The following is a 16,113-nucleotide window of genomic DNA, read 5'->3' as shown; positions in this document are numbered from 1 at the left end:
CAAGGCTTTTGCCATTTGTCCGTATTCTCCTCCATATCACATTGGCTTTATGGGAAGATGTTTTGAGCTTAAGAAGTAAGCTTGAAAACTCTCAACCACATATGGAAATAATTTGCGTACCTGATGCTGCATTCTTGCACAATGCTTTGGTGTTAACATAGAAATTGAAAAATGAATACTTCTGGGAAGCCAGCAATACAGAAAAGCCTTCAGCTCACATGAATGCAAAGCGAAGTTTTCATAGTTATATAGCACAGTGAAGCCACAGCTACAACAGAGACCACAGCTACAGCGGAGGCTTCTGGGTTTCATTTCGCACTGATTTTCTCATGTGATACACGGGCTTTGAACAAGAGCACTGAAGCAGTGCATTTTTACATTTTTATTAAGTTTCCCAGAGAGGCCCCCTGGTACCTTCACTAAATATGGCTGACTCCCCAGGGGACCTGGCTCCAACTTCACTAAGATACCCTTCACTAAATCTTTGCCTCTTCCACCCGAGTCCTAAGAAAAACTTCAGTCTGCAAAGCAAGAGGAAGAGATCTTGTAACAAATAAAAGTTACATTTGTAGAAAGAAAAACACAGGATTTATCAATATTATATACTTGCTTGCAAACCAACTTGTACGACAATTTCAACAAAATCAGTAGACGAAAGGATAAAGTTGGTGAAGCTTTAGTGCTACAGTTTTTGGTACCACACCTTCACCGCTGAGGGGTTTTTTGTGATACATGGATACACCCAGTGTCATATGAACAGCAGCCAAGCTATCAACAGGACTGTGTAAAGAAGGGTGGGGGACACGACTCGGATGTCGAGCATGAATAAAGCTGACGAAGCAGATTGTGTTAGATAAATACATTTTGGCCCATTTATGAGCGTAAAAACAACCTCTTACAGCTGCATCCTGTATAAGATAATGTGAGTCAAACTTCCGCTAAATACTTCCAAAATTATATTACGACTAAAGAATCCACTGCACCAGATGAAACATTATGCACGGCTCTACACAAGCTATGACTGCACATGCGCGTTGACCAGATGTGCCCCCAAAACATTGGAAACCTCCCTTTGAAGTGCAGAACGGCCTCCTCCGCAAATTTACATCGCTTCAAATATGTTACTCATAGAAAAGGCTACTGAAACGGTAATGCGGTTTAGCCTGTGAGGAAATGAATACACAGTTTTAGGAAGCAGGACTTAAAGGATTTTTTGTGTTCTGGACTCACATAAAAGGTATGTTGGATGCGCAGAGCCAGGTTCTCTGTTTTGACATTCCAGATCAATGGTTGGGGGGAGCTGAGCAAGAAGACCAGGGGCTTCTGGTGGTGCAGCATTGACTGGATGGGCTTCAGATGTAAGTCAACCTGGCAAGAGCAAAAAAAAAAAGGGAGGGGAAAAGGGGAAAAAGAAAGAGAGAAATTAGCGCCCTGTTACCACAAGTATATTGAGGAAGTGAGAAGAGTAAAAAACACAAATCCTATGAGATCAGTCAGAGTACATAATAATAATAATAATAATAATAATAATAATAATGGATACTTTATTGATCCCCATGGGGAAATTACTTGTTTTTCTCTGCATTTGACCCATTCACTCAGTGAAGCAGTGGGCAGCCCACTAAGCAGGCGCCCGGGGAGCAGTGTGTAGGGACGGTACCTTGCTCAGGGGTACCTCAGGGTAGCCGTTAAGTGGATTCGAACCGCCGACCTTCCGATCATGGGGCGACCACTTTACCTACTGAGCTATCCCTGCCCCATAACATGATCTGATTTCACACAGCTGAACTGGGCAAATGTCAAAGCTTTGATATTCTCATGTTCCGTTTTGTATAAGCATTAATATCAGGCAACTGCTACTAGTCTGGTGAAAATCCAGCTCTGTTATGATGTAAATTGTTCTACGTTATCTAGCTTTGTGGTTGTTTATGTACTCACTTTGCTGATAAACTTACAAAGACGGCGTGCTGTGTTCTCCCTAAAAGGCACTTGCTTAGCTCTGATATGTATCCTCAGAGGGCTCTTAACTTTCACACAGTGGAGTCTTTGTTCACGGGGAAAAAAATAGTAAGTGGCGGGTCCCTGTAACCATCTCTACAGCTTGCAATTATGCCTTTTTTTCAGACTCCCATTAAAATAGATTTTCACAGTCTGTTAGTGAGATGGCGAAAACAAACGTGTGTGTTTTGGGACCTTAACTGATGTTTCTCGTTTCTAGTGTTAGCCTTCACTTACGCCAAAGTGAGTCAGGTGGTTCAAAGTGCGAGACTTAACCCAAAATCATCTCAGGCAAGGGTCTGGCTTTCCATCATTTTCTTTAAATTGTACTCAAACTGAAAAACACCAACTTACTAACAAACTGTTAAAATTCTCTATTGTTGTCACTGATGAGAACTGACACTCTCGGGGGGTTCAGAGGTCTGTCTGACACTCATCTTTAAACTTCCTCCTCTCTGTATTCACAGACTAATCAAATCAGCTCCATTCTGTGTGTCAGCAGTAAAAAGCTGTAAATCACTAACTGAACCCACAAGGACTCATATTTTAGGATCTAAACAACACCACAGTAAGTTAATTATTCACAGCTCAGCACAAGATCAGCTTTTGCTTTTGAACTCAAAATATAGCTTTTGTACTTCAATAACAGAACAAATGAGCTGAAAACAGAGTGATGGTGATTAAAAAGCAAGTTGACAGTTTATTATTAGCAGTGCTTGAATTAGTGAAAAACAGGCTGAGCATTAAGTTGCTCAGATGTGGTTATGGAGTGCGTATTATCGAGACAGAGATCTACACGCTATAATTGAAACCGTTAACATTTTCTGCTACACTCATATGTTTTCAGTCACTACAAAACGTATTTGCAAACACTGCAGTACTCATTTAGATGGATTTATTAATGGAAAAAGTAAACAGTTTGTTATAGGTTCTGAACCAGACTAAATACTGAACAGAGTACAATATCCTTTATCCCTTTAATATTGTTTTACATTTGCTCTTGCCAAGTTGATATTTTACGGTCCATGCTTATTCCCGGGGTGTCAAACACTGGAGTTTTGTCAAAACTGCTGGCCTTTATGGCACATCTGCGACACATCTTCCCTTCCAGCTTGTCGTTTCAAAGCTCAGTACTGGTAAAAGCGCCTCCGTGCCACATTTAAGCCTAATTTTTCAACATGCAGCCTCAACCAAGCTGGTTTTAGCACGGTTTTAGCGACCAAGTAGCATTGTGTGCCTTCACCTAACCAGCAAGAAGAAGCAAAGTAAAAAAAAACAAATAAATTTCTGCTATCACATTTTCAGACCTGCTCTATCATAAATAGAGCAGAACATCAATGGTAGGTAAAGTAATTTATCAGCAGTAACTGTTGACTATGCTGTATGCTGTCATAAATTTGGGGTGGTCGAGTAGGTTGTGATATGAAGCATTGAGCAGGTTGTTTTCTTGGCCCACCCCTACAGCATTATCCTCCTCTCTGACTCCCTAAGTGGCCACTGATTCACAAAAAGAACATCACGTTGTATTCAATAATATTCAGACTAAGCTTACAGATTTCAAGCACTAAAGGGATGGTTTCCAAGGAACTTACATACAACTACATTTAAATACAGTCATTGGAGCTTGAAAAACAAGCTACAGCAACTGTGCAATATATGAAAACACTTTTCACTTTTGAATGTCTTAATATATGCAAAACTTCTGTATTATTAAATTAAAAGCTTGATTTGGTAATTTTTTTACAGTGAAACTGGAAGTGTTTGCCGAGGAAACATTACAGGAATCTTGGGAAAGCATAAACAAGAAGCAACCGCACCATTTTATCGGAATACTTTCACACACAAACAAGACTGTGATCGCACTCGAAGCACATCCTCAAAGCCAACTTCGAGGAAGAGTCCCCCAAGGTGCCAAAAACATACAAAGATTTACAATTTATTTCAACGAGTAAAGATTTGTTTTTCAATGTGCTTCCTCATGTTGGACAAAGCTGCCACTTATACCAAAGGTTGACTTTTGTTTCATTATCATGTAGACTATAATAACTGTGCCAAATGATATCTTCTTTATCGAGAAGTATGCAGTTAATGAACAGGCTTTTTTTTTTTTGGCATTTCTCTTTTTTCAGTTTCCATTTGATCCATTTGTCACTAAAACAAGAATTCATTGTAATCTGATGTATTTTTGAAGCCATGCAGCATTCTAGACTAACATATACCTCAGCACAGAAGGAAAGTCTGACTGTCATTTTCTGAAGTACAACGATGTGTCACTGTGATGATTCATGAAGTCATTTAACAAGAGATACTAGCAGAACAAACAGAGTCAGCATCAAAGTCCAATTATCATTCCTCAACAGATGTAAGCCCTCAAGGAGAGTAATGCAAACCAGAATGTTCAGTTATGTGGTCCATGAAAGTGTTGCAAAAATCGTTAAAACGTCCCTATGAGACAAGGAAATGGAAGAAATTACTAAACACTTATCTATGAGGCAATCTGGATGGTGATCCAAACAAACAGATCAGAGATTCATCGCTCTCTCTGTCTCACTATTTTTCCCCTTTTTTTCATATTTGCTCCCCCCCACACTTAATCCAGACACTGGAAAAAGCGACTGTATTGCTCCTTTGAGGATAACAACAACCAAGATATAATCATACCTGGCTTGGCTCTAAGAGACTGGCTTCAATAGATGGAAGAAGGAGGTAGAAAGAAAACGAGAGTCGGGGAGAGTTGTAAAAGATGAGGAATTTTAAACCCAGACAGAAACTTTTCCAGAAGACGTGAGTCACCTGCAAACGCAGGCATAAACACAGCTCCAAGAAGAGGAAGTGCCAAGAGGCGCTAAGGGGTCGGAAAGGGTGAAAACTGTGGTGATTATTATCTTTTTTTTTTCCAAGTTTAATGAGAAAACAGCATTAATAAAAATCTAAACCCTTTCTGGGTTGCACAATGTAAGCAATGATGAGGACTCAGCAGCAGCTGGTGTGCATCTCTGCCCACAGAGTTGTGTTCGTGAGGTCTGGTGAGGCTAGTGGGCATAGCAACAGACCTTGTCAAGCAGCCAGGGTGTGGAAAGAAGAGGTGCAAAAGCACCAGGCATCAAAGTACCTCTTGTGGTGCTTGTAAGGATCAGGTTGCGCTGAGTTGTCCTTGATGGAGGCAGCTACCTTCGGAGAACCCTGCAGGGTGTGCTCGGGACAGGAGGCCACGGCACGGCTGATTGATTATCAGGAGCCTGGCACAAGGATTTAGGGGTGCAGGGTCCATTACAGTTAAGGGGGGCATTTGCCAGCAGCCACGGATGGAGGCTTGTCTCGGACTATCACGTTACTGAAATTAAACTCCACACAAGGGACGACAGCTGTAGCAGGATAAGCCGTCACGCATCATACCATTAGTGGTGGTAGCATGTGTAAACAATGGAAATGTGAGGAAAAAAACAACACAGCATCAACTTTAAGCTCTAAATCAGCTCCAACAACAAACACAGCGCCAACTACAACAAAACCGAAAAAAAACAAAACACAAATCACAGACAAGCTTTTGTTGTATAGCAAAGCCACATGGTTAGATTTAGATCCTACTGATGCCTGTGACACTGAAACGGTAAAGGGTGATTTGTTTGTCCTGCTTTGAGCATGCATTTGCAATTCCAGGACCTTTCAAGCCAACTTAATTACACAATGTTTCAAGAGTGCTTTATAAAGGCTGTGCATCAACATTGTAATGAAATACTTTCACCATCAAATATTTTGCATAGCCGTGTAAACCTGCACCCTGCAGTTAGAGCACACTATCACTGCGGCTCAGTGTCCTTGCAGGAAAAGGGAGTTTCCTTTATTGACAGAGCTAATTAAATGCCTGATGAACCCTAGTGATTCTGAAAAAAACCCAAAACATCCTTTAATTATCTGAAAAGTAAGACTAATCTGGGAACACACTCTCCCACCCAGGAAATAATAATCAGCTTCAGAAAAACAGAAAGAAAGCACAGCATGTATCACATGACATGAACCATCATCACTAAAATCCAAGAGTATATACAAAAAAAACAACAACAACAACGACATACACAAACTGTGGCTAAACCCCATACCACAACATTTTTATAGTTGAAAACATAGACAACAAACTCCGAGAACTGCCTGGAACCAATCATACTGTGTTATCTGATGTGTGCGTATGTGCGTGTGTCTTGTCAGTCTGGATCTTGGTTCTTTCCGGATCACTGAGGGTGTACAGAGAGAAGGGAAGCTCAGGCAAAGAAGCTCAGAGATAAAGGAGAAGCGGACCAAAACCTGTTGACCGCTCTTATCAGCGCCACCCACATATTTGAGAGAGATGGTGATGCTACCTGGAGCCTTCCTCCTAAATGTGATGATAATCAGTCTGTACTCAGCTAAATGCAAAGCTCCAAAGAGGGAAAAAAAACCCCTGAAAAGACGCTGAAGTGAGACAGGACGCCTGGATAGCAATCTTTTAGTGATATGACACAAAAGCAGGACATGTTGAAGTAAATAACACAGCACTGAAGGTGGGGAGAGGGGAGCACAGGGTCAGGAAGAAAAAAAACACTAGATTAGAGATGCAGTGAAATCAAAAGCATATTTAGCTGTATATCGCGTCCTGTGTTTTGTTTGGACTATGTTCCTTTTTGGGCAATTTCCATTTACCAAAAAAAAGAAATGTTAATTGCTTTTGTTAACAGGATCCTCCCAACTGCTAAAAAGCAAAAGCACTTGTAAGGGAATCTGCAACTGATTCCAGTTGAGACTGGTCAATGAATTTTATCATTACTGGCCTACTTTTCTGACAGTTAAAAATAGTAACGTATGACTCGTGCAATGGAGCATTTGTACACCTGAGTCCCGCGTTTTTTCTACTCTGTTTCTACACTTCATTCAGACATAAAAGTTACTATGTACAGTAGCGTTAAACTACAAATCTGTGTACAATCAGTAATAAATAATGGGATCAACAAAGAATGGCATTAACATGCATAGTCTATATAGGCCAACACCACAGTTACCAGTGTGTCTTCTAGAAAAGCGAGCTCGAGCCCTATTATTTGTCAGAGAATGCCAATAAAAATGGTATAAAAGGCACCAACCCCACAAACATGGTTCAGTGACTCGAATTAGCTGAGGTGAAGCCTAGCAGACAGCTCCTGGCCACAGGTACCTATAAGGTCATGTATCTGTAAACCCCGCCCCCAAATTTCAAAATTGCTGTTTGTGGACCCAGCCTTAAGTGGCCATTAGAGAAAATACAGTTTTTGTTGAATGAGGCATCCTGTTTAAAGCACTTTAAATGCTCAAGTGGAGTAGAAAAGCGCTATAGAAGAACCAGTCCATTTCCAAAAATGTTGTTGTACTTTAACATGTATAAGTGCCGCTACTTTTTTAAAAATAAAGGTTATTACTAAGTTCCAAAGTAAGCTTCAATTAAAAAAAAGAAAGACCTAAACAGGTTTACTGTATGTGTTCGGTTTGTCTTGTGTGCTAGCTAAAGTCATATCTGACACTGTTACGTTTCTGCCTGGTAAGTTCTTCCAGCTAGTCACTCACAGTCTAAGATATCAGCAAATTCCAGCTGATAAAGCAATCATCTGCTCTACCTCTCCCTGATTCAGAGCCAGTGGCTGTGTTTGATGTTTGCCTAGGGTAAACTGATTAGAAAAAGATGGGTGATTTGAGATATCACTGACCCCTTTTATTTATTTTCTACCCTATCACCCAACCTTATGCCCTGACAAGACTCCTTTTTTTGGAATTGCTTATTTTGGCTCCACTTGGGAACAAAGTGTTTACAGTAATGTTGGGCTCGTGTGCATTCATGCGCATGCAGCAGTGGCTTGTTAGGCAGAGTACAAAAGGCTACCTCTACACGTGACAGAAAAAACATGTGGAAGATTGTTTAAACTTGATACCTACATCTTAAAACCAGAGCAAATAGAGAAGAAAAGAACACTTTGAGATGAGGTCACTCTTTTTTTTTTTAGAGCTTAGGTGGCAAAACACCAACACCTCCAGGTTAATAGTCAAGCCACGAAAAGCTATTTTGCCTCAAAAACCCAAAGGGCTTTCAAGCTCGGAGGAAATATGAGCAGCAGTCCACAGGTCGCTCTCACTAACTCTTGTCTTACTCTGCAAGATTGGGCTGTTTTTATAAAATGTAATTCAATTTTGTGAAAATGTGAAAATCATTCTGACATTATTTGAGGAAATCATTTCCTTCTGAAACACACAAGCTCAACCTGGCATTGCAGCTTTACTAGCAATTGAAGCCCAGCCAAAAGTCACTTTTGACCTATCCAAGAATACTGACTTTCCAATTTGGCCTGTCTCTCTGTCCTCGGAGGCCCACATGGGTAAAAGAGAGGAAAAGGTTTTCTGTTACTTTGAGCAGGGCCACTGAAGCTGAAGAAATCATCTATTTCAGACAAATGTGAATAACACGTTACAAGTAAAAAAAAATTAAAAAAAAAAAAAAAAAGAATTCCAGTCAAGCCAGTATCATAAGTGGTCATATTTTGAAAGAGGATAGTTAAGAGTCTATGAAACAAAGCCTACTGTTAAAGACAAACACTGAATTAAAAAAACAGAGTTTGGGGGGGTGGCTTAGATTTCAAATCCAGATCAAAAATGTTACTTTGAAATTGCAGAGTAGCTCAGTTAAACCATCGCACATATTTTACCCAATGTGGCCTGGCACTGCTCAGCACCCATTGTGTGGGGTAACATTTAAAAAGAAATTATTGGCAAATGGTTCAAGTTGCTGAAATATAAATAAATGACTCTTTACCAAACTGGAGCGATGAACCACTGATTACTCTGTAATTTTAAATTGTTTAAATAATAATGAACAAAAAACTAAATCTCCTGGAAGCAAATTTCTACCCAGCTGCAAACATGATCACAGTAACCATGCTAACATGGTTACTGCTAATCTGCAAACGTAAGCAGAAACACACTTATGAGTCGATAGCATAATGGGTAGAGTGTTTCCTAGATGAAAATAATAGGTTCGTAAATTAGTAATAGTGTATCCTGATATGACCAAGAATGTGCAGAGAAAATCTCTTGGCCACTCAAAGCACAAAAGTTCTGACATTTTATCAAAACCTACAAATTTCTACATCATGGTGGCAGGGCGCTGAGAGATATGAAAGCCGTCACAAACGTGAACTTTTAATCTGTACCAAAGTTACAGACTGACCAGACGACAGGCTCACTAATTTACCAACTCTTCTTGGATGTCTTCCAGTCAACAACAGAGTTGCACATTCTTGGCATGTTTGTGCAAGATTTGTCATTTTTGGCTGGTACAAAAAACTGCCTTGACTTGGTTGTATATGCTATGGCAGTCTAATGATTGAAGAGTCTCCTTCAAACCAGAGGATTTTATGTTGATATAAAAACAGCTTTTGTCACTTGTAATATAAATCAAGAGTGCTTTTAATAAATGCCAGTGAGAGTCTGTTCTTCTTTTGGATGTGTCAGTAATCAAAAATGATAATTCAAACTGAAACTTGGAGCACAGATAGGTATACTTTTATCACTTTGAACGCAAAGTTCGCAGATCATTCAAAATCAGATCATTGTATGCATTTCTAGCTTCAGTCTTCCTAAATGAGTGATTAGCATACTGTCAACCTCTGGTTGTTATTGTACAGTCAAAGCAATCCCTGCAAATGTCACGTTATCCAGACGAAGCACTTTGCACAGTCACTACTGAGGTGTTCTGTTGCACTTAATAGCTCGGCTTTAGTGTGAGATTGGCCAGAAGCCAAAGTGTGTATTGTGAGTCAGGTCCAGCTGTGCCTTTTCTTTCAATGAGTAGCAGTTCATACCTACTGGTTAATACCCATAAAGAATGGTTTCACTGGTACAGGCAGGAAACAATTCATTGCTTTCATGTCTTTACTGAAAACATAGACAAACTGCAAGCCATGACTTTTACACATGGGCGTGAAAGAGATGTGAAGCAGGCCTCACACACTGCAGCTGCAGCATGTCTGCGCGACTGTACACATGTGTGTATAAAAGTGTCTGAAACTGACCATGCAATCTCCCTTGTCCATATTAGCCCATGCACACCATGTGCAATAGCAGATTTATTCCACTACCTGGTCAAGCCTTAGCTGAGCAGACACTTATTAGGAGTCACCGGGGCACATTGTGTTCTCCAGAAGCTGAAGCTTCACAACGACACATTCAAAACATCCAAATACAGACTGTACTGCAGCCCAGTCACAACCTCGTCCCCTATCCGCTGAGGTGTGGAGGAAACCTCAGAGAAGGTCTACAGTACCATGCATTGACCAGGCGCCTTCATGAAGGCTTAGAAAATAAGCAAAGGAAACACACTAAAGCATACTCAGGAAATGATCGATTAATTAGAGTGAAATAAATGCGCAATCCTTCAAATTCAATGACAAGAAATATATTCATACACTAAAACTGAACTCCAACTTTAAATTAGGCCTTACTTGCTTTTCAGTCATCAGTCCCAGTTTCCTTAGTATCTTAACATAAAATAGAGTCTTATAATAGGACTACTACAGTCTTTTCACTGACAGTTAACATATCTGAATTACTGTACTGTCAATAAACAATGCTGCTGTATTTAGCCATAATTTTCTAAAATATGTTGGACAAAAACCGCAGATGCACAGAGGAGAAACTGATTACGCTGCAAGAGTGGTCTGAAGGCTTCATGTGGGAGTTCTATTTTGCCACAAAACCAGGATGTTGTCTTGTGTTGGAAATCACAGTAACTGTTGGGAAGCCAAGCTGACTACAGCTATTTTCCTACATGCTCCACCTTTTAAGCCAAACAGTATTACTGCTGAAAACTCAAAAGAGTTCTTTTGAAGTTTATATGTCATTATATAAACTATATATCAACTTATAAGTTATAAGTGACCTCAAGAATTTGCAGTAGAAACTTTCTTTTTTACAACTTTACTTGTTTTTTGAAAGAAGTAAAGGGTTTAGACGCTCTGTGGTCAAGGATTATTAATGAAGACCAATGAGGTCTTTTCTCCAACAGCCTTCTAAGTAAGAACATCCTTGCCCAAATGCAGACTAGGATGTTAAGATCCCCTTGTTTCACTTCCATTTTCTCACTGGATTATTGCCACCTCCGGTCACAAAAGATCAGGGGCAGATTGTGTCAATAAGACCATAGTCTGACGCATTGTTTGCCCTCCAACACGGTCCTGTTGAAGGCTGTCAGGAGCTGCTTGTATCTGAACAGGCCAATCTGTGCCCACGTCTCAGGTGGAAACAAAATCAAGGACCAGAGTGGGTAGAGGGTCTGGGTGTCCTTTAGGATATCTTATCTAATCATAAGCAGAAACCTCCAGTAACAGAGTGAGCTTCTGTAGGGCCACCTAATCTCAACCAGACCTGGCGTGACCTTCTGTAGCCAAGGCTGTAGGCAGGGGAACAGACAGCTGGATTTCTCCCTCCTCCGCGCTAGTCCTCACTTGACCATGGAGGTGATGGGTGATCGAAAGCTAGATAAAGTGATGCGTTTCACAGACTCTGTAACTAAGTCCTTTACTGTGCTATAAAGCTGTAGTTTTAAATACAGCAAATTAGAATAACATTCAACTTTTGTACACCACTTACAGAATAATCCAACTGTAGTTAAGCTAGTAGAAATTCAACACTGGTGATGTTTAGTGATGGACTTCTCACTGATCTTGAACTTAGAATAAATAAAGTCAGCTGAAAATAAGGATATATATCAAATGAGGATATATATCGAATAAGGAAACCAAAGGTGTGCTAAATTAGTTCTAGCAGACATTGCTGTTTGACTGTATTTATGAGTCATCATTTGGTCGATGACGACGTGCAGAAAGATCTCCTGAGAGCAAGTGACAACAAGATTTAAACAGTCAGTCTTGTGGGTTGCGAGCAACTTTCACAGCAGATAAAATATGGTTAGGATTGTTTGATTTTCCATACAAGTCTGTTCAAGCTTAAAACAGGAACGCTCTTTGTCATGTGAGTCTTAAATCCATACTAGGCATACTTTGACTTGCACTCTGTCTATTAAAACGCCAATCAGTTGGTTTGGGAATTACCTTAAGGTGAGGAATGTGCTAAGGCCAACAATCATAACTTTCAGCAGGTGAAGACAAAACCCAGTTCAGTTTGTTCTGTGTGAATACAATATCTATCTGCATGTAATCATAATCCACCCTGACACAGTAAATCGGGAAGTAGATGAAACGGAGCAAAGCCTTCAAACTTTGCAGGACACATCCAAAAAAATCTACTAAATGATTCCACAGAAATTCATAAATAAGAGCAGCTACAATTTGCATCGCGCTTATGGTAATCCCTGGTATTTGGGGTTCAAATTATTACAATTACAGTGATCCAGTGTAGTTTCTGACTGTGAAGGCCACGTGCACGTGTAATACTGAAGTCCATCATTTTTTCCATAAATACTGACTCGGTAACTTATCAACTGGATAATAATGTTTATCTTCAAGACTCGCAATGTAAACTCTGCTAGTCACTATAAAGGAACATAAATTCTTTCGACATTGCACCATTTTAGGTTTAATATTACATTACATTTTTCCTTAAAGGTGAGGCTTCAGTTGTTTTAGTTCAGTTTAAGCTTTGTTATTGGCCGAGTCATTCCTTTTATCGTGTGTGTGACGTACGCAGCTTTCGTCTCGTGAGTAGTTCACGACCAATGTGAAGTGTCCACCGACAGCGATGACTAAAACGTCTATAATAAGACATAAAGTGTCAAGATATGCATAAGTTTCCATTTCACAGCTATTTAAATGTTTCCCTCTCAGCCACCCAAATAACATTTCTTTATTTATGTGCTGATGAAGCATACCCACACACACACTGTGCTTCTGTACATTTGGCCTTGGCAACACTAATGCTTACATCAGCAACACAACTGCAATGACAAGTCTATACATGCTGCTTTTCACACTTCTCTAACAGAGGGGGATGAAGGTTTAAAACCTAGACACCGGTGTTTTGAAGGACGTGGGCCTGTGATTCATCTCCAAACTATTGCTGATGATTGGGACTCCAGCCACGAGATGTGCCGTTTAACACCCGAAGATAGGGAGCGGTTTTACAATTAACATCAAATACAGGAACACTATCGGTAGATGTGCTGACAGTTTAAATGAGTTTAAATGAGGCAAATGGTGGGAAAATACCAGGTGCTTAAATTACTTATCACTTTGTTAATTACTCACGCTAAAAAGGTGTTTCTTTGAAAGCTCACCTGATCATAATGTCTGACACTGTTTTTGTTTTTTGTTTAATGAGTGGAATCAATAAAATACAAAAGGCGTTCACTTTTGCCAAGAAGTCTCCTTGAAGTAAAATGGAAAATAACTGCAGCCATTATCAGAACTGAGAAAACTAGGGCAGTGGAAATATCAACCACAGCAGGTCTTACAATCTTCATCCAGCTTATGGCAGGTCACTTCTAATTTGAAATTCTTGCTAAATTGAAAAATTAATATAAATAAATCTATGAATATACTTTCTCTGCCTACTAAATTTTGATCAACATTAAAGCATTTACAGGTTAACTTAAGACAATTTAAGTTTCAGGTTCTTTGACTAAGGATGACTCACTTTTACTGGAGAGTTGTCTGGTCCCTCATGAGCATGTCCTCTCAGGTTGATGATGTGGACCTCCTCAGGCAAGCTGGTGGTGCCCCTGCTTGCACACCCTGACAGGATAGTGAAGCTCTTCAGCATGGCTTGCACTGGGTGTCCCGTCCCCACTGGCAGCAACTCACATGGGCTGCGAAACAGCGGTCCTGCAGCAGAGAAACAACGATTCTTGCAATAAAAATAAATATTAAAGCATGTGTATGATTCAGAGCCTCATATATTGCTGTCAATTAAATCCAAGCAACATTCTTGAGGGCTTAAAAGGGAAACTAACCCACGAGTGACAAAAACTGCAGTCCCTCAAGTGGCCACTTGAGCAGGCCATACCCCATAGACTTGTATGTCAAAAAGCACAGCTTAACAGCAGAAAAATCCTATTTATAGCCTATTACAAAAGCATTTTACCTCTCTATATTTAAATGTCTCCTTCATAACTGCACAGGAAGCTTTTTTTTTAAATTATTCATTCACTTTAACTTACTAAAGTTAAATTTTTGTTTTTTAATCTTGACACAGGCAGCTGTAGTTGCCACCTTGTCCTCACAGAACAATATATTTCATCTGTTTATGCTGTCGGTGCCTCTTGGAGAATATCTGATAGGATAATCTGGCCAATAATACGTAAGTAGCCTGTGCTCCAGTTTTTTTGTTAGTAAAATGCTTCTATATTATTAGTCTGTTACTGAGCATTTATTGTCAGATATGTCTGTTTATTAGACCTTACTAACCTTTTTAGTGTGAGCGCATAACTTAGTACTCCAACCTCTCATCCACTGTAGTCCACAGGTGGTTTAGCTTGACTTTTTTTAATGCTAAAATTGGATTTTATGAGGTGAAACTTTTTAACAATCATCAAATGCTAAAAAACAAAAAAAAACAAAAAACAAAACTACATGTCAGTAGAATGACTGGATACATTTGTTTTTCTGATTCCCCTACAGTCTAGATTTTTCCTCTAAATGGTGCCATGTTATGCACTCTATAACTGTATGTATGCTGAGTAACATGAAACACAAAAGCATCATCATCCCTAAATATAAATGCCCTAAAGTAACTTCACCGATTTCCTGCAATGGTTACATTTAACATTCAACAAGAACCAGGGTTTGCAGTCCACATCTTTTAGAGTCTGAGCAAAGGTCTACAGTAATGATTTAGTTCATACTTTACAACTTTGCATATGTCAGCAAGAAAAGAGCAATTTCCTGAACAATCAAAACATCTGGTGAACACTTGTGGTGTAACAAAACTGCATAAACTAATTGTTGTTAAGGTCAGTCAGTAGGTTTTACCGATCTGAAATCTGAAATCTTTCTATTCTTAAAATCGGAAGTCTTATTTACTGCGAACCATCCCTTGTAGTTGATATCATCCTAACCTGATGCCCACAGTGTGGTTTGAGCCAATGCTAACTGACATTGGATCAGATACAGATGTAGAGAAAGAACTGTTCATGCTCATGTTCACATAGTGCGCAATTTAAGGTTGCCAGTAAACCCAATCTGCATGTTTTCAGACTGCAGCAGAAAACCCATGCAGACACAGTGAAGCCATCCAAATCCAACAAAGAAGGCCCCCAGCTGACTGGGCTCCTTACGGACTGCTAGAAGATCGTGCATTTACTGACTGGCTGAAAGATATAGGCCTTCTGTGGGATTCACAGACCATAGTCACCACCTTAGTCCATTTGCTTATTGCCCAAGTTGTTCCCACACATAGACTTTACCTGGGCTGGCCAAGTGTCTTCGGAGTCCTTTATTCTTTTAGTCTTTTATTTTATTTTGTTTTATCTGTCCGAGAGAACAACGCCATCCACGAACAGACAACCCTCTCACTTTTTATTTTAAAGTTCACCTGGTGGTAACCAGTACTGCTCTAGAGAACGCCTTGTCCCTTAAATTCCACTGCCTGCAGCTGATATCAGTAGTCCTTGTTCTGCTCTGGGGACTGACTTTGAGTTGGAGGGCCATTCTTACCAGGACTAAGTAAAGCTATGAGGCTGCGAAGAAGGACAGGGACTACTGTCGCCAGCTGCAGTCCAAGAAAATGAATTTGAAGTTCAGTGACAGGACAAGAGACTCACTAGAGAAGCAGTGGATTTTAAGCACAGTTATTTGTTTGTTTGTTTCAAAAAACTACCAAATATAAAACTGTGTTTATTATTGTTTATCATCATTTACTTTTAGGGTACCTCCTTTTGTCCCAGTATACAAAATTAAAGACATTTATATAAGGATTTTTGTCTTGGTTTCCCCATCATTTTTAAAGCATGTCATACAACTGTCAACTCTCAGTAATTAAATGTTCACATTAATACGTTTTTGGCAACGGGGGAACTGGATGTACACATATCTCTTTTACTTTCCAGTAGATGTTCGGAGTTCAGTCAGTCTGGCTATGCTTTCTCTTCTGCACAGTCAGCTATAATGA

The 16,113-nt window shown here is 39.8% G+C and overlaps 1 protein-coding gene across 2 annotated transcripts in view; it reads right to left on the bottom strand.

The window, feature by feature from the left end:
• The window catches only part of tgfbr3 (transforming growth factor, beta receptor III), a 68,501-nt gene that overhangs the window by 28,349 nt on the left and 24,039 nt on the right, over positions 1-16,113 (bottom strand). For both annotated transcript variants that reach the window (XM_080879110.1, XM_080879111.1), the window contains exons 3-4: positions 13,642-13,829; positions 1,231-1,368 (exon numbers count right to left, since the gene is read on the bottom strand). In XM_080879110.1, coding sequence (XP_080735236.1) covers positions 1,231-1,368; positions 13,642-13,829 — 326 coding nt within the window. The remainder of the gene's footprint in view (positions 1-1,230; positions 1,369-13,641; positions 13,830-16,113) is intronic.

This window comes from Rhamphochromis sp. 'chilingali' (genome assembly GCF_963969265.1).
Source record: "Rhamphochromis sp. 'chilingali' genome assembly, chromosome: 3".
Taxonomy (NCBI): Eukaryota; Metazoa; Chordata; class Actinopteri; order Cichliformes; family Cichlidae; genus Rhamphochromis; species Rhamphochromis sp. 'chilingali'.
Note: the sequence above shows the minus strand (reverse complement) of the source record. Positions and strands in the feature narration are given on the sequence as shown.